Genomic DNA, 18881 nt, shown 5'->3' with positions numbered 1-18881 from the left:
TAAGTCCGTTATCAATTTGACATCCGCGGTGTTCTCGCTCGCTTATATCAATATAATTTATGTCGTCAGTGCTATTGATTAATGTTGTAATTGGCTCCTATACAAAATACAATCATTAAAACATTGGAACAGTTTGCTTAAAATCGCAATAGTTCGTCTATAGAAACACAGCACACGGATTAGAATATTGTTAATAAGAGTGAGGGAATAAAGAGTGCACCTTTGTTTGTGCTCTATATGGCTATGTCTCATGCGTAGTTGGCTCATCAACGTTACCGATACCGATCAAGAGATTATCTTCATCATCACCGTTTATCATTATTATATATGGAATCCGTCTAGATACGAGTGGAGTGAATTTGGGCACAGCACTGCTAATGACATCTTAGTACGTTATCAGTTTGAAGCGTCATCCTAATCCAGGATTAAGTTCAGTTGGTTGATAAAGTTAATTCAGTAAAACTATCAAAAAATTAACGTTGAATAATTTTTATTTAAAAATTGGTTCGAATGGACGATAGTCAAGACCGTTACGACTGTTCTCCAATTTACTATTATTTAAATATGTCTTCGAAAATGTTTCCACATGTATCTCTTTAATCTAAACTCGCGTAGTTTTTTATCTATTTTGTTCAAACAATTTGCCCATCCTTTGCGATTTTTTTCTTAAGTTTTTCAACTATCTGGCCCAAAGTATAAGCTAGGGTTACACAACAAATCCACTGCTTCTAATTCCCATACCTAACATCAGGTGTTTTCATCAACTAACTACAACGAAAGCGACTAGGTTGATATATTTATACAGCAACATACCAAGTCGATTTATACCTCTATAAAATCATTACAACTAGCTTGCATCAGTTGTAGAATAAATATTTATCGTGCATAATTTATGAAGGGATATGTAATTAATACCGATCGCTAAATAAAGATGGCAGTCGCGTGGGCGGTTAATACGGGGGAGCAAAGCAACAAATTAGGTTAAAAGCCCATAAATTGATGTGAACAGCTATGGGTGGCGCACACCGCACTGAATTAGTCCCGGATTTTTATCACTTGGTGACAAGAAAAAGTAGACTATACAGCGTGCTCCACAACCTAAATGAATCATTTTTTTTATTTCTTAATTGAATCATTGTTTGTGTTTTATTAAAAATTTAACAATGAAGAAAATATTAAAACAGCTAAAGTCGGTCTTGTACGCAAAAAACTTGCCTCTCCAAAATATTAATCCGTCAACTAATTAAGCAATAAGAAATACTACCAGTTTATTAAGTAATGATTATATCTTTATATATATATTACGTATATATAAATGCAAATGTTTTAAATTTTTCAAATTTGGAATGGAACATATTATTAACCTTATTAATTTTACTATTAATAATAATTGCACAATCCCAAGTACCTAATGATAGTATTTGCATGGACAGACATACAGATACATAATAAAATGTATTTGGTATTCCGTATGAGTTTTAATATGCGTTTGTTTATTAAATCCTTAACAATTAAGGATTTTTTTGTTAACAAAAAATTGACTTAGCCGATTGTAAATCGACTTTTTGCCCGTCAAAAAGGTCAGATAGCGCATAAAAACGATGAATGGACAACTGATCTACATTTTAATTTTATTAAAAAAAAACAACTTTTTATCGTATATCATAAATAAAATCATAATTTGAAAGATATTCTGAGAGATTTATACTTATATACTATGATTTATTATATATATATGTAATTATATGTATAATATATATATGTAATTAATTATATATATGATATATTATATATATGTAATAATAATTCGAGATGGCCTAGTGGTAAGAACGCGTGAATCTTAACCGATGAACGTGGGTTCAAACCCGAGCAGGCACCACTGAATTTTCATGTGCTTAATTTCTGTTTATAATTCATCTCGTGCTTTTCGGTGAAGGAAAACATCGTGAGGAAACCTGCATGTGTCTAATTTCATCGAAATTCTGCCACATGTGTATTCCACCAACCCGCATTGGAGCAGCGTGGTGGAATAAGCTCCAAACCTTCTTCTCAAAAAGGGAGAGGAGGCCTTAGCCCAGCAGTGGGACATTTACAGGCTGTTATTGTTGTTTGTATGTATTGTATATGTAATTATATAACCGTCATTGCAGTTTCTTTTTCCTTTCAAGAGTTATCGAGGAAATCCTCTGAAATGAAACATTACAAAGTTGTTATTCGATATTAATAATATAGCTAAAAATAAAAATAAAATAAAATCAAAATTTGCACTTAGAAACCCGCTGTATCACATTAGTCATGAGAAAAAAATAATCATCGTTAATTGGTCCCTTTCATTAGTAAATCCTTGCATTCTTTACTTCGTTGTTTTTTCGGTGTCAAATCTTTATCAATGAAAAAGGATTTCATTTTTATTTAAATTGCCTTATCATATACCTATACTCTCTGTCCAATGATCGGTGAGCGGTAGTGACGTAACTCTAATGAGTTTTTAGATATATATTAATAAGATTTTTTTTATCTGGATCCTCTAAAAAACATTTATTTTAAACCCATTAAATACATTAAAAGTTTAAAATACATCTTTATGTATACAACATTTCATTCTACTTAAGAAACTGTGACACTATTTATCTCGTGGTAAAAAAGTTAAATAAATTTTATCTAATCAACATATGATAGACAGAGTAGATAATTGAAAGGGAATCGTAAATGTTTACACACAGATCCATAAAATCATGAAAATACATAAATAAACCTTTAAAGCTCCTAGTTTCAATGGTGCGGTGACATAAAACTCGATCAAAACAAAACGACTACACCGTACCCGTAATCAAAGGCAGTCGACGATATCAAATCGTAAATACCACGACACCTTATCTGGCTAGACCGACGACGGTACCAATTCCCACTTAAACAAAACAGCCTAATTAAGCTATAAACAAACCGAAAAACACGGACTCCGAAAATATTGGGGTCTCGAACTGTATACTAATCTGAGAGAGCCATTAAGTGTCGACAGGTCGCCGAGAGGAGTCAGCGGGGACTCGTAAAGATATACCACAAGATAACCCGACTACTGCAGCATTCGGACCTCACACGTAACCGAACATCCTCACATAAATACCCAGCGATGGCTTCATATCGACAAAAAACTCGGCGATAAATTTGGCGCCCCTAACACGTAAATGTTCTTAATTATAGTGTAATATTCGGGGAGTGTTTTCTTTATATCTAATCTGTTCACTCTTATGGTCGCTCCCATCCAGCCTCCATGCGGATAATGGTCGTAATTTCGACGATATCGATTATCGTTTCGGGTTCAACCACTTACAATACTTAAAATTTAAGTACATCTTAATACGTTTCCAGATATGCTAATGGCAATAATCGAACTGGTGCTCGATACGTTAGGTGCTTTAAGGAATACGTTAAAATTAATACAGTTGAGCTGATTTGCTGTTTGGTAATTAGCATTTTAAAAATAAAAATATATAATTTAAATTATGTTTCTTATTGAAGTATTTTTCCTTTTTAAATAAAAACTTCTAATTCAATATGATTCGAAAAATATTTATGTTCATCAAACACTGGTTGTCAGCTCCTTGGTCCATGTTGGCATACACAATAGCTCCAGTGAGTTATTTGAAAGTCAAACATCAAGCTCGAGAAGTAATCGACGTCTCAAGCACAAAATTATTGGTAGATATCTCGCAACTATCTCGAAGAAAATCCCCGAGCTTGTCTCTTCAAAGTCGAACGTCTCGTTCCATCTTCAATTCAAAAACATATATCTATCTCACTTGCAATGAAGTGCAGGGTTATTCTACTTTTATTTTTTCCCTTTCTCGGCGACAGCCGTCTGTCCGTCACGAGTGACAGACGCGCGCGAGCGCTCGACAATCCGCACTTGTCAATGTCGCCGTTGCCGATGCCAAATTAAAGAAAATACCCTCACTACGCTAAAATAGTCTGCAAAACTGCAATATGTTTTTTCTTTAAACGACATTAAAGGAAATACAGCACAGGCTTTGATTACTGCTTAAAGCGTTATTAAGTTAATTGTCGTGGAAAAACATTACTGAGGTCATTTGCGGTTTTTAGGCTCGCGTTTAACATCGACAGGTGTACGCTTGTCACCGACATTCTTTTATCTTTAATAAATCTACCGACACGCGATGACTAAGATTACTTTTAAAACTAAGTGAATTAAAGCTGCTATAACATTCCATTTTATTTCATTTGGAATATTAAACAGTTTACCCGGAGTCAGTGATGTAATCGTCATCAGTTTTCTCCATGTAAACGTGTAAAGAGCTAATTAGGCGTTAACTATGAGAACAAAAGTTAAATGCACGAATCACTTACAACGGAGATGTACCTTCGTTGCCGTTCCTTGTATTAACAGGGCTAATTATTCCCATTAAACGGGCACAATCCATTCAAATTAACCATTGGACGTACTTTGAATAAAATATTCGCGTTTTGTGCGCGGCTGAATGACGCTCGGCCCCTTCCGGTGGGTGGTTGCTGTCACAACACGCAATGCGCGTCGCGGACGCACCGCACCGCATAATGAGACGTTTACTCGCATTAGCTAAAGAAATTGACAAGTGAACAATAGCGGGTCGAGGGGAAAAAGGAACGCGAAAACTGCAGAAAGAGCCGGACAGTGTCGTATCGTATTACCCGACGTAAAATATCTGGGGGAAAGGAATGAGAAACGATCGTTCAATTTAAATACGGGTACGAGACGGGAGCGTTCGCGTGCGTTCGGTAGCGTGAGAATGCGCTTTATTCGGGCGGCGACAGCGGGTCCCGTCGCCCGAGCCTCGGCGGGACGTCGATAAATCAGGTGCACGGCCGACGGTCGTTGTGACCGCGCGACGCTCGTATATCGGCCAAAGGAGCCACAATGGCCTCGTGCTGTCACAGTGACACTGACGCAATTGCTCGCATGCGCCGTCCGCTGTCACAGACAGCCACGACAGCGTTACGAGCAGCGTTCACCCCCACTCACCCTGCGCGTATTTATTGCGCTAAATATTTGAATTAATCAGATGAGATAAAATGTTCGCGTTCGTTTAAACATTCCGATGCGGTCGCGTTGACAACTCGATGTATTGTCCTTGTATTTCTGATCCGCTTTTTAGTCGCTATCACTCCTTTTTTTATCGTGCTAAATAATTGCATTCTTAAAATTTCCTCTTTAATCATATAAATAGTAATTCTATTATTAAGCATTGTATTTTTGTAAGAAATCTGTTTTTATCTATTTGTTACGTGGTCACTACTAGGGTAATAAAGATAGTGAGATCGTTTTATGAGCGGGTCACGGTGCAAGCGTGGTGGTAAGTTGGCATACATGTTTATGACAGAGAGTTCGCACGACACACGATACTTGACAGCTCGGCTAGGAAACATCACATCCCATGTTTCACTCATGTCCTAAAGGTGCAGGATTGAAGACGTTACGTGCAAGAATTCGCTTTGAGACACTTGTTTAATACATTTTATGCGTACATTGTTAACAGTTTACAATCTGATGAGGGTGTTGTTTAACTCTTTTGTAAATTAATAATTACGCTTAATAATAAAAGTTCAAGAAATATCTAATTTTTGTTTTAATACTATCATCCAAAATCATGTAATTTGAAATCAGTAGGAGGCACAAAATATAAATATGTTATATAGATTTAAATACATAATGATTGGTTTAGTAACAACACATATCATCAGATGACCTATTTGATCACCTACCATCGTATGCCAATAAATAAAAATTAAAAAAGTCTTGAACAAGTATTTAATGAATCACTAAAAACAATTTACCTTGCATATAATTTATCACATAATTAAAATAAATTATCTTACACGAAATCAATTTTACAAAAAAAAACCCTAACACCTGCATCAGCGATACAAACCGTAACTGCAAAGGGCAGGCAAGTGTCGGTAATGTCGCATATCAAATCTAAAATTCCACTGGGTAGCGAGTGAACGGTTAAATTAAAGAGACTAAAAAAGCGATCAATATCGGGAGCAAGTTTCAGTTCATCGGTTTCTAGCGGGCAACGGGTACGTCCGGTCATAATATGGTAAATGCAGCTCAATACAGAGACTTTAATAGATATTATAACTAGAAATCATAAAATTGTATATGAATACATAATTCAGTTTATTTTAATTAGATATTTTACCTGTTTAGTTTTAATTGATCTGCTATTTTCTCTACAACGCTAGATAGAAATGGGAAGCTATTTTTTTACTAAATTGCCCATTCGTTTTTTAAAATAAGCAAAAACACCGAAATAAACACACGAACATGATTGCATTTGAAAATAAATCTTGGGTGCCATCGTACGAAACGATTTGCTTCCTCGTTTCTGATACGCACCGCTAAAATCTGGAATACACTCCCGACCTCCGTTTTCCCCACCACCTACAATATGGGTACCTTCAAGTCTAGAGTGAATAGGCATCTTCTAGGCAAGCGCGCTCCATCTTAGACTGTATCATCACTTTCCATCAGGTGTGATAACAGTCAAGCGCTAGCTTATATATTTAAAAAAAAAAAAAAAACAAATTTCTAAAAAATTTGGATATTGTAATATATATAAATAACATATATAAAGCTTAGAGATTGGAAAACCATATTACTACTTATAACCATAAGTAGTAATATGGTTATAATATAATTATGGTTGGTATAATTTTATTCACTGAAATTAATAAATAAAATATTCCGAGGAACTGTCTTAAATGGGTATCTATTTGCTACGAATAAGTTTTTCCTAAAGAAGATTTAATTAATCTAATTTGATAGTAACAATCGCGTCTATAACGCTTCTTCTTCTAACTTGTACATCATTGTTATAAATAAAATTAAAATTGCAAAAATTCCCAGCGATTTCACATATGGCCTGCTGTAGATGATCTTAAGTCCGTTATCAATTTGACATCCGCGGTGTTCTCGCTCGCTTATATCAATATAATTTATGTCGTCAGTGCTATTGATTAATGTTGTAATTGGCTCCTATACAAAATACAATCATTAAAACATTGGAACAGTTTATTAGGGATAATTATGTGTGATTCATACACGGAGTTGTAACAAGCCTTGAAACTGTTTGGTTAAAAGCTTGTTATTTTCAATACTTCATAAACTTAAAAATAATGATCGACTAGATATAAATATGAGCTGAATAATACATATGGCTTATATATTACGCAATGACAGTAATAGGAAAAATGTTAAGTAAGTCAAGTTGCATAGTAATTTTAATTATTTATAGTATATATATCAATAGTGATTTGAAATCTAGTATCTATTTTTTGTATTATATTTTTCAAATGACCAATATTTATATTTTTAAAAATCACCTAAATTCGAGCAATAGAAAACATAATTACTGAAAAAAGGGTTTAGCTGATTTTACAAAAGTGGTTTTAATGTCACAAATATGAGTAACATTAAAACCACTTTTTTTACAAAAGTGGTTTTAATGTTACTCATATTTATGATGCCCGAAATTTAAATATAAAAACTAAAAAAAATCTAGTAGTTGATTATTCTTGCGATTGTTTCCTGAATTGAATGTTGGAATGGTGCAAAACAAAGAAATACTGTTTTATTTCTTTGTTCTTATGCTCTTGTATGTTATTCATGCGCTTCCCTCGCATTTCCTGCAAGAACCGGTTGCAGAGTTCCACCTACCGTCATCGTAGAAGGCACTTGTTTCAAAACTAGTTGTCAATTATCCAATCCAAGAAAAGAGCAAACAACATTTTCATGAGATGGCTGCTGAGCACGTGCTTCTGATTGACTGGTTGTGAATGGCGGAACAACTCTCGAGTATTTTGACACAGCAAAAACGCGCGTGCGACGCGTTATGGAAGCCATACAATCTACAAGTGTGAATCAATTTCATCCATTGGTTTTATTGATTGATTGACAATTTCGCTGAATTATTCAGTTGGACACGAATACCGACATTCCACGCGCTTGTGGCGGATACGATAAAAACCAACATCAAGTAACCCTAAATATAAAGCTTGATGGACGTCGTGGGAGTGGCTCGATACGGGGCATATTTCGAGATTGGAGACACTAGAAAAACGGGAACGTTTGGTGATGAGAATGTCATGTCCCTCGTTCCCAACGACATATTTGCGAGTCGGGACCGCGTTTTGCGATAATTACAGCGCATAACGCGGGAAGAGCGCGAGGAATGTTCCGCTCTGAGCTCACCGCCTCGGATTTATAATGACGGTCGAGTGTCGCGACCGCGCTGTCCTATCGACAGCGCAGCGTACAGAGGAGAAAAAGCGTGGCGTCCGCAGCATCCGCGCGGGGCGGACCTGTTCTGAAGCCGCCGCTTCTCCTCCCCCTTCGGCGACGCCATTTTTTCCCCTATGGATTGCTAAGCGACTAGCGAAATATCTCGAAATTGACATTCCTTTCATAATTCCATCCGAGACATATCCTCGCCGATGTCGGACGAAATTTAATCTGTCTGATAAAAATACTCATGAAATTCACCGACGACAACAGTGACGTGATGTAATTACTGTCTGAATTCTGAGTCGGATGGGTGTGCACTCTCGCTTTTTTGTCGCACGTCAATTATATAAATTGTTTGTGCAATAAATTTCGCTGTATCTCTTTGGACGGGTGGCGGTCTGGTCATGGTGGAATGCGACGACGGTACAGCGTCGTTCCACAGTATACGGGCCCAATTAGCATGGGATCGATAGGCGCGCTCGATGCCGATCTCCTGTCAACTGCACTGCACTGCGTAAGCCTCGGTTATCTAATCTGAACTTAATGAATGCCTCGCTACTATCACAAAAATGAGTTAAACCTTAGTTATATAAAAAATCCGTGACAGGTAAATTAAAATTAATTATGATTTCCTCAAATCCTTTACTCGATAACATAATCGAGACATTTATAAGTATGTGTAGAATAGGAACGTTTTTGTTTTGTTTTCTATTTGTAGGTCGAACTGACTCCATCAAAATTAAATATGAACGTTTTAATCTTTTACTGATTATTTTAATTTTCAAAATTACATTCTTTAAATGATTCGGACATCGATACAAAGAGAAAATGAAAGTAGAATGCCTTGGTAGCAATGTCTGCAATTTCCTACCAGTGGCTTACAAAAAGTATATTACACAACAATTATACGACATTATTCAATTTCAACTTCCTGGTGTCGTATCAAATGGGATCCATTCATTTGCTTTATTAAAAAAACGGAACGAATCTTTTGCAATTGACGACATAATTAAATATAAAGAAAATTAAAGTACGTTTTATACCTGAATATATCCAGCCACCTTAATTGCTTATGTTTTTTTTTGTTAATTTATGTAATTGTAATGAATCTGCTCACCCACAATTAGTTTCTTAATCGTATATTTAATATAGTGTACGTTAATTTTAGTTATTAGGAATTATAAAAAACATTTCTTTAAACGAAAAATGAAATAAAAACGACATAATTGAAATTAAAACTACGAAACGCTCACATAAAAAATACAAGATAGAAATAAATTAATATCATTTCAATCATCGATCGTTAATACGTAGTTTAATAAAATCCACAATTAATTTAGTTACGCAAGAAAAAATTCTATGGAACCAATCTAAGCTCAAGCCATCGATATCCAATCATATGAAGTCATCGACCTAAACAGAGACCATTTAGTTGATGTCCGAAGCTCATTCAGATGGGCACAACAATTTTCACATTATTCATGCCATCTGAATATTCCAACATCAGTTTCACCCACCATTAATTGTTATAGCCAGGCCTAAACGAACACACTGTCATCGTGATCGATAAACAAATACGCATGGAACCGCTCTATGCGTTCTTGGTTTTTACAATTATGGAATTAACATTAAATAAATGTTAGTTAAAATGATTGGAGATCAAAGAGACAGTTAAAGCAATAAGTTTCTTTTAATTCAATTTAATTTTTTTTATAGAAAATTCAAATTTAAAGACCCATAAGAGATCTCACAATTTAAAATTAATTTAATACAAATCAAGCTTAGAAAAGAAAGTCGCAAATGGGTTAAATTCGATAAAAAATACAATATGAGAATACTTGGCCTGACTCGTTACTGATTATGTAAAACGAATTTAAAAAAATAGTTGAAATTACAAATCAATGTTGGTACTTAGAAATACTTTACATTCTAAACCTCTGTGTATCACGTCATGTTTTATGGATGCAGCCTTCGATTCGTGAAGCCCATCGTTGTTTATTACAGCGGCCGTGTGAATATTGATTTTTAGGTCAACAGCTTAACTCTGCATTGTATTGGTGCTTTATGCTTCAGGATTTTATTTCTGGTCAAGCCCTAGAACATCGCTGTGACGAATCGGCAGCAAAAGTATTCATAAAACACTAAAGCGTCGTTACATCATTTTTGTTAGGTTTACTGCATTTTAAACGACACATTTTATTTGTGTAGATGGCATGAAATTTATTTGAAATCGCGTAAATAGGTAAACTTAAAATATATCTACATTCCTTTGTTATATCCCCTGAAATTGTTTCAGATACAAGAGAAACAGGATTCGTGAATGCAATCACAGCAGCCGGCGTTACGTACGCTATCACAAGAGCATGTACTGCGGGATCACTGTTGGAATGCTCTTGTCAAAAGGTTTGTTTAACACCTTGAATCTCCTGCTGGACATTTCCCGCTGTTTCACTGCGGTTGAATACATATGTAGCCCTATGTACCCATATCACGAATACATTTCCAAACGATATTTTCCTTAACAGCCGAGCATAAGATTAATTATTATAATCACGAATTAATCACGTGATCAACAACGATGGCTCGGATTTTCATTAAAACCGATCTTTTGTTAGAATCCCTGTATTATATTCACTGGTCTGCATATCACCTAGCTTGTTGCCCAACATAAACATCTAGCCTAATTGTTTGATAATTAAGTAGGATATTAAATTCTGGAAATCCTATTGAACATCTTTATATTTTCTTATTCCTTGATTTTTTTAGGAAGTTCCGAAACCTCGTCGTGGGAGAGTAGCTCAAATGCCCCAGCCCCCGTCTCCAGCGCAGACTGACAGGTGGCAATGGGGTGGTTGCAGCGACAATGTTCGCTTCGGCTTGCAAAAGTCAAGAGAGTTCATGGATAGCCGATATAGAAAGAAAAGTGACATAAAAACACTAATCAAACTTCACAATCACAACGCTGGGAGGTTGGTTAGTAAGATTTTTCTATTTAAATATCTATAGCATTTTTCAATAATATTAATTAATTGATATGTTAATTATTAACTACTGCGTTACTCGGGAACAACAAATTTGGGTAAATTTTAAGATTTAAATATTTTTTTTTTCAAATATGTGGAAGCTGCTTTGTTACCAAAATCTGTCAGTTAAAATAGAGTACTGACTGTATAGAATATAAACTACACAAACTATTTTTAATTGTTATTGGTACGATATTAATTTTCAATATTTTGCTTCAGGCAATAAAAAATAATATGAAAGTGGAATGCAAATGTCACGGGTTATCCGGTTCTTGTACTCTTCGAACATGCTGGTGGAGGATGCCCACTTTCAGAGAAGTGGGTGATCGGTTACGAGACAGATTTGAAGGGGCTGCTAAGGTATAAACTATTTTATATTTTCCTTTTGATAAAAATTATCTTCTTCACGTTCGAATGGTATTCTAGAATGTAGTAATCGTCTTTATTATAGGTTATCTCAAGCAATGATGGCGATAGCTTTATGCCAGAGAGCCCTAACATAAAGAGACCCGGCAAGAAAGATATTATATATTCGGAAGAATCGCCAGATTTTTGTTCAGCAAATATGAAGACTGGATCTCTCGGCACTGAAGGACGTCAGTGTAATATAAGTTCTGCAGGGACTGACAGCTGTGATCAACTATGTTGCAGAAGAGGTTACGTACAAACAACTATAAGGGAGGCTGAAAATTGCAATTGTCAGTTCAAATGGTGCTGCGAAGTCATTTGTGAAACATGCTATGTTAAGCGAGACATACAAACATGCCTTTAATGTGATAGATAATAATAACAATTATATTAAATTTAAAATAAACTAATTTTAAGTAAAACTTTTTGATTTTTCTTTATCTTTTATTTATTTCATAGTTATCGTCATCAGTTTCATAATCTGATTGGTTTAATATTTTCTCTTTATTAGTCAATTTATGAGATAAAAATATTACATTTCCATTTTGTGACGAAACAGGCTTTTTTTCTGGCAAAAGGAGATATCTGTTTGGTTTTATTCTCGGTTCTAATTTAACACTGGTATTTTGATAATACTTGCCAATATTGATTCCTGGAGCAAAGAGCTTATCGCATCCTGGTACTTTCTTAGGAGTATCCTTTCGTATTATAAAATCGTAGAGCATATAAATTTTTTTCACATCTGTAGCAGACAATCCAACCCCTCTTTCATGCAACCAATCCTGAAATAATTTTAAGATATTATTTTCTCGACATACAGATATAATGAATACACACAGTTGTTAAAAATACTGATAACATTTCATTGAAATACATAATAATTTATCATAACTATTACCTTACCGGTATATGGTATTAAGATAGTTTCACCTCCATTAGATGTATACTGATGTGAACTGTAATGGCCAGCACTATTGAAATCATATTTACATTCGTAGAATAACCATTCATCATCTTTTAATTTATTGAAAAAGTACATTTTGTCTAAAACCAAAAACAATATATACAGCGTAAACTGCATATTGCTAGTTCAAAAGACAAACTTGTGTGGGCGAAAACTCCTGGGGTCAAACTCAAGTCATGCTAATAAAATGTTATTGAGTTTTTCTGCCAAGAAATTCTCAGACACAGTAAGGTCGTGTCGGAAGGTCGTTTCATTAAAAAGTATGAGTAAGGGAATAAAGGGTTTACCGTTATACACATTGCACTATAAAATTTCTAACATAGTTGGAAAATCTTCGTTATGGAAGGCCGCCGTTACTGGAAGCGATTAGAAGGACAACATCATCATTATGAAAGTGCACCAAGTTTTATTCTTCGAGATAATATGAATATATACGATATTTACTTCTAGTTTATGATAAAAAATAATTTTGATCTATGTTTTCGTACCTGGTAAAATATTTTCTTGAAATACTGTTATCTCAGTATCTCTATCTGGTGCGTTGTGTTGCGGAGGGACACCAACGAGAGACAATATGATCGCGCTTATTTTTCCAGCTGCCAAACAGTCGTAGCCTAACACGACTTTCTGTTAAATACATAATAACCATTGTTATAATCTCTTTTGGGTGATTTCTAATACAAACATTATTACTTTCATTTACTAAATTAGGATCTTACAAGCACTTTCAAATCTTTACTTTACAGGCTTTTTTCTAATAAACTTACCACTATTTTTTGGCTCTTATGAGATGAACCGATGAGACACTCATTAGTTACTGTTTTATAAGAATAAAACTACAAAATGTTTTAATTACTACACCTCACTCAATTTTAACCTCAAATCACATAATGCTTAAAATAATTGATTGTATATAGTTATTTCTTTCATCTGACAAGAATAATACTTGGAATAATACAGTTGCAATCATAATATTATTAATGTTGTTAAGCTAATGGTAAGCTCAACACAAATAATATACATTTTTGCTTTAGAGCTGACATAATTACTTCTAAGTTTCGCTTTGATTAAGTTGATAAGTATATGACACACATTTTTATTACTATATTTACAAGAATCGAATAATTTGAGATGTCGATTACATAGCAAAGCTATTTTATACGTACATACATTTAATTTAATTTCTGTCAGTTATAGTTATATTCACTTTTTATCTCGCTCAAAGATTGTTTGTTATACTTTATTCCCAAAATTAAAGGGGTTATCTAGAAATAATGAAGATTGATCGAAGTAAGATTTAATGGCACATATAAGTACACTACCTGCACACTTTTAATGGTGAAATTGCTAAACGGAATATCAACACAGCCGAGCTGACCTATTCTGTTGATGAAGAGGACCCAGCGACTCTTGTCGTCTTCAGGCGGTGTTAGTATTTCATTAAAACGAAGTCCAGTCACTAGATTTATATTGTTGAGATAAAGACGTATTCTGTCTTTTAATACCTTATCTGTAAAATAAACAATGAATTACTCGTCGTACTATAAATATATGCAAAATATTTAAAGTTTGGTTTTGTAGAAACATAAAGATTGTGGTTAACTTTCACAAAACATTCTCTCTCTGAGCCTCAGACCACAAATATGACATATATACGTTTGTTTTACACTGTAATGTGGTTTTTAGTTATCAAATTTTTCGTTAGTAAAAAATACTTTCAGGCGCAGGAGGTCCTGCTACTGCTCTTTACAAATATATTAGATTTACTATTCCGTCGTATTAAAAAAATGAGAGAAAATAGTGTAATCGTGTTTGTTGGCAAATTTTTAGTACTAGTTCTTTGAAATGATCGCTGTGGGCGAAATTGGTTAGGAGTTCATCATCGTCATGTATCTTTGTTCTCGTGAAGCTCCTAAGCCACAATTTATAGGCTTTGCCTTATAGTTTGTCATGACCAAAGTATATATTATGATGTCATATTAAAACTGGACTAATGTACATGACTTTCATATGCCAAACAATGATAATAAAAAAAGTAGTAAAAAAAATATTTAGTATAAAATGGAATGGATTTAATTTACATATTCGGATTTTTTAATAATTTATGTAACATATCATAATAGTAGTTTCATGGTATGGTTTCGTTTTTTTAACTTAAACATAAAAGTAACATTTATATTACCAAACGATAAATCATCAATATAGTACGGTATGATTCCTGAAGGCCAGATGTGAAACTTTAACTTATCCTCTTCATTAAGGTCGAAGCCTGACTGATCAGTATAATATGATTTTTCTAGTACTGTTTCAGGATCGCTTAATACTTGCATGGCCCATTCAGACGGATTTCTATAGCCCACTGTTAAGCAATATTTGATTTGTTAGATAAGCAAATCAATCCAAGTACATTAGACTCGTTATTTTAAATTAAAAAGCTCGGGCAGACGCAAATAAGCCACCTGATGTTAAGTAGTCAACATCGACATTGGCTCTGTCAGAAATATTAATCGTCAAACATTAATACTTAGTATTGTTGTGTTCCGGTTGGATGGGTGAGTTTTTTTTATAGAATAGATAGGTTGACGAGCATACGGGCCACCTGATAGTAGGATGTCATCAACGCCCATAGACATTGGCATTGTAAAAAATGTTAACCATCGCTTACATCGCTAATGCACCACCAACCTTGGGAACTAAGATGTTATATCCCTTGTGCCTGTAATTATACTTGCTCTTACACATTAATACACTCACTCTTAAAACCAGAACACAAAAATACCAAGTACTGCTGTTTTGCGGTTTGAATATCTAATGAGTGGGTGGTACCTACCCAGACCTACCTTGCACAAAGCCCTACCAGTAAAGAGAATAAGCCAGTAAACTTCAAGAACAAGTGTCATAATCAGTTCCCAATGTTGGTTGCAAATTGGCGATGTAAGTATTGCTCAATATTTATTACTATGGGTGGTAGTGACCACTTACCATCAGATGGCCCATTACCCCGTCAGCCTGCTTTTATTATAAAAAGGGGGTCAGGTTCAAACAGGATTTTCACATAATTAGGCGGACCGTTTACCGTTTAGCTATTAAGTTGTTTTTAATCGTATCACTTAAAAGTCGGACGTTCTAAATTCAAAATATTAAAATACGTTCAGGAAAACATATATATTGTATACAACATATCTTTAAAAACTTACTTTGTATATTTACACAGACTATTAAGATTATAGATAAACATGTTACGATAAATTGACATAACATTATGTGACAAATCTCTAAACGTTTTAGCGTTTCTGTTACAATTTCAGCTTAGTATTACAACCTATAAACAATTCAATAAAATTCAGTACTAAAATTTCAATTTGCCTTGTTGAAAATGAAATCTATTTATTTTTATCGCTGTTTTATATAGTATGTACGAGATGGCCCAGTGGTAAGAACGCGTGAATCTTAACCGATGATCGTGGGTTCAAACCTGGGCAAGCACCACTGAATTTTCATGTGCTTAATTTGTGATTATATTTCACTGAAATTCTGCCACATATGTATTCCACCAACCTGCACTGGAGCAGCGTGGTGGAATAAGCTCCAAACCTTCTCCTCAAAAAAGGGAGAGGAGGCCTTTAGCCCAGCAGTGGGACATTCACAGGCTGTTACGAATACGGATTAATATAGTGTGTGTATGTATATTGCGAATGTACCCACTTTATATTATTAAGTCTATCTTATTAAATACGAGTTACTTTAATATCCATATTATATTATCTTAAAATTAAATTAAAGTAAAAAGTAAAAGAAATGGCCTGTGATTGTCTTACTGCTAACCTAAGGCTTTCCCTTCTTTGAAGATAAGATTTGGACCTGATTCCACTACGATACTTCAATGTGGAATCACTTGTGACAGAATTTGATCCAACACATGCAGGTTTGCTCACGATGTTTTCCTTCATCCCCGAGCGAGAGACGATTTATAAAAACAAATGAAATTTCAAATGAGCTTGCCAGGGTTGTAATGCACAATCTTGGGGTAAAATTCAGATTTTTTTTTTTAAACGGCTGGCCCAGCTGTCAAATTTGACACTTGACGTTCCGCAAATATATTCGATTCATTTATAATTCATAATAATTAAATTGATAAGGATTGTGGTTATAAATCATTACAATTATTCCAAAAAAATATTATTGTCTTATAATCATTTGAATAAACAATTTATTTTACTTCAAATAAACTACTTAATGCGACATAGTTATGCGAACAAAACATTAGTCTTCGGAATGATGTCGTCGTTACAAAAATTCATTTGTTTTAAGAGTGTAATATTACAATCATATGATAATATAATGTTATTTAAATATAAATGTAAATTATATTCGTTCTTATCTCATGACATACAGTCATAAAAATAAGTATATATATGTATATATGAATTTCTCACTATTTTTCGTCTTAAATACAAATACCAAGTTTATTTATGTTGTTGTATGTTTTTGTCTGTATATAAATATTTATAAAAAATATTTTCAACAGATTTAATTAAGACAACAACTTCATTTTGAAAAGCAAAATACATTTGCGTGAAAAATTATTTACGCTATTTCAGTTTCGAACATGCCATTCGTATCTCTTATGACATATTTCTCAGTTCATAAACATAAATTTTCCCCAGCGCGATACTCGTGGGAACGAGCCTGGGGCACTGTCGACCACCAACACCGATCGACTTTTCACTTTCGACATTCACGTCCAAGCTAAAATCAACTCTATTACATAAATATAAAATATAATTTACGATTAACAATCTATCCTTTGTTAGAAAATAAAGCCGTTTCAGAAAATTGCTCGCCATCCAAGTCCCTACGGTTGCGTTCACAATAAAACAAAATGGCGGAGATATGACAGTTCGCATCGCGTTTTGAAATACATTCGCATAAATATTGAAATGGTAACATCATCGTATATCGACTTTGACTTCGATGGTTGTTATTAAGCAAACCTCTTGTAGCTCGCCAGTAATCATTTGATTTGTACTTTATGTTAAATGGTTACTAGAATAAATATTTTTATCTAAATATGTTTTAAATGATTGAATATTTATATAATATTCTACTAAACTGTCTCTGTCTTATTATACAAGGTATAAATAGTAATTTTCTGTTAAAACGATCAATTTAACGTAATAAGTTTTGTCGTTGTTTGATGTACAACATCAATTCAAAACAACATACAATTCTTTTCACATTTAATTAATTTTGAATTAGTTTTAAGTTATTTATCATCTTAATGTGCCGTATCCTTACGAAAGAGCTCAATCTTTATATGGATTTCAATTTTGGAAACGCTACACTAAATAAGATTATTGTGGTCTTCCTATGCCATTTTCGCGAGTTTTCAAGCCACAATATTCTTCTTCAGCCAGGCCTCCTGCTTGCCAACTGAATGATCGAAGGAGTTCATATTTATATGCGTTTCGCAAATTATTTATAAGAAATTTGACTTTAAAATCTTTTCATATCGTCTACATAGTCATCAGTGCGCGACAATATAACATCGTGAAACGAGTGATCCAGTACTTATTAGTAAATGTCATATGATGTTATTGTTACATGCACTTGTATTTAATGATGTACAAAATTAGTACATATTTATCTACATATAAATAGACAAAGGTAAAACAGCTTATCAACCGATTTTCTTTTATATTTTTGTTGTCTAGCTATTGATTATGTTATTTAGTGTTTTTGTTATTTAGTGCTTAAAAAATTGAATACAAGAGAAGAAAAAAAATGTTCTTAATATGCAAATTTATATTTTGTTCACCTCAAATTTTCAATATTGATTATGCTCGAATTTCAAACACTGGATAACAATAGTCAAATAATAAAATTGTAATTTACCCTATCGTATGAAAATATAAAAAAATTGTGCGAATATAAAGTCAACGCCATTGTGTGGTTAATACACTTGTGCTGATAAAAATATAGATATGGATTATATTTGAGAATTGAAAGGCTTAGCTGATACCGTCTCTTAAATGTGCGTGCGATAAAAAGTAGATGTCTCGACTTTTTGATAAAGTGGAGTAATTAAAATGAATATAAGATAAAGGTACCTTATAAAGTAAAATTATAATTATTTTTCTTTTATTCAATATTCTCAATTAGAAGACTCGATTTATTTTAAAATAATTAATCAAGCATCATTCAA

General features: G+C 33.8%; 2 protein-coding genes across 8 annotated transcripts in view; one reads left to right on the top strand and one right to left on the bottom strand.

Annotated features, from left to right (window-relative positions):
* The window catches only part of LOC126781313 (protein Wnt-6), a 42275-nt gene extending 30199 nt beyond the window's left edge, over positions 1-12076 (top strand). Inside the window, exons 3-6 of the mRNA XM_050506244.1 lie at positions 10578-10684; positions 11048-11254; positions 11524-11664; positions 11756-12076. Of these exons, the coding sequence (XP_050362201.1) occupies positions 10578-10684; positions 11048-11254; positions 11524-11664; positions 11756-12076 (776 nt within the window). The remainder of the gene's footprint in view (positions 1-10577; positions 10685-11047; positions 11255-11523; positions 11665-11755) is intronic.
* Positions 12077-12134: 58 nt separating this feature from the next.
* LOC126781312 (tolloid-like protein 1) lies at positions 12135-15984 on the bottom strand. 7 transcript variants are annotated; one of them, XR_007670621.1, is made up of 7 exons: positions 15874-15984; positions 14859-15035; positions 13999-14186; positions 13165-13303; positions 12964-13032; positions 12611-12756; positions 12292-12494 (listed from the first exon to the last, which is right to left on the bottom strand). XR_007670621.1 is itself a non-coding variant. In XM_050506239.1 (6 exons), the coding sequence occupies exons 1-6, from the start codon at positions 15935-15937 to the stop codon at positions 12150-12152; spliced, it is 1059 nt and encodes a 352-aa protein (XP_050362196.1). In that variant the 5' UTR covers positions 15938-15984; the 3' UTR covers positions 12135-12149. The 7 variants fall into 7 exon arrangements, 4 of the variants coding, with proteins under 4 accessions (XP_050362196.1, XP_050362197.1, XP_050362199.1 ...); XR_007670622.1 differs by having other exon boundaries at positions 12611-12668; XR_007670623.1 differs by having other exon boundaries at positions 12616-12668.
* Between the last annotated feature and the right edge of the window lie 2897 nt (positions 15985-18881).

Source organism: Nymphalis io, chromosome 3, assembly GCF_905147045.1.
Source record: "Nymphalis io chromosome 3, ilAglIoxx1.1, whole genome shotgun sequence".
NCBI classification, from domain to species: domain Eukaryota; kingdom Metazoa; phylum Arthropoda; class Insecta; order Lepidoptera; family Nymphalidae; genus Nymphalis; species Nymphalis io.
The sequence above is the reverse complement of the archived record's forward strand: the minus strand, read 5'-3'. Positions and strand labels throughout refer to the sequence as shown.

What these genes read in the sequence shown, in the direction of transcription:
- LOC126781312 (XM_050506239.1), bottom strand. Translation starts at nt 15,937, where the DNA reads ATGTTATGTCAATTTATCGTAACATGTTTATCTATAATCTTAATAGTC. An exon ending in AGTCTGTGTAAATATACAAA is followed by an intron (nt 15,036 to 15,873) that starts GTAAGTTTTTAA and finishes ATTGCTTAACAG; the next exon opens with TGGGCTATAGAAATCCGTCT. An exon ending in TATTGATGATTTATCGTTTG is followed by an intron (nt 14,187 to 14,858) that starts GTAATATAAATG and finishes TTTATTTTACAG; the next exon opens with ATAAGGTATTAAAAGACAGA.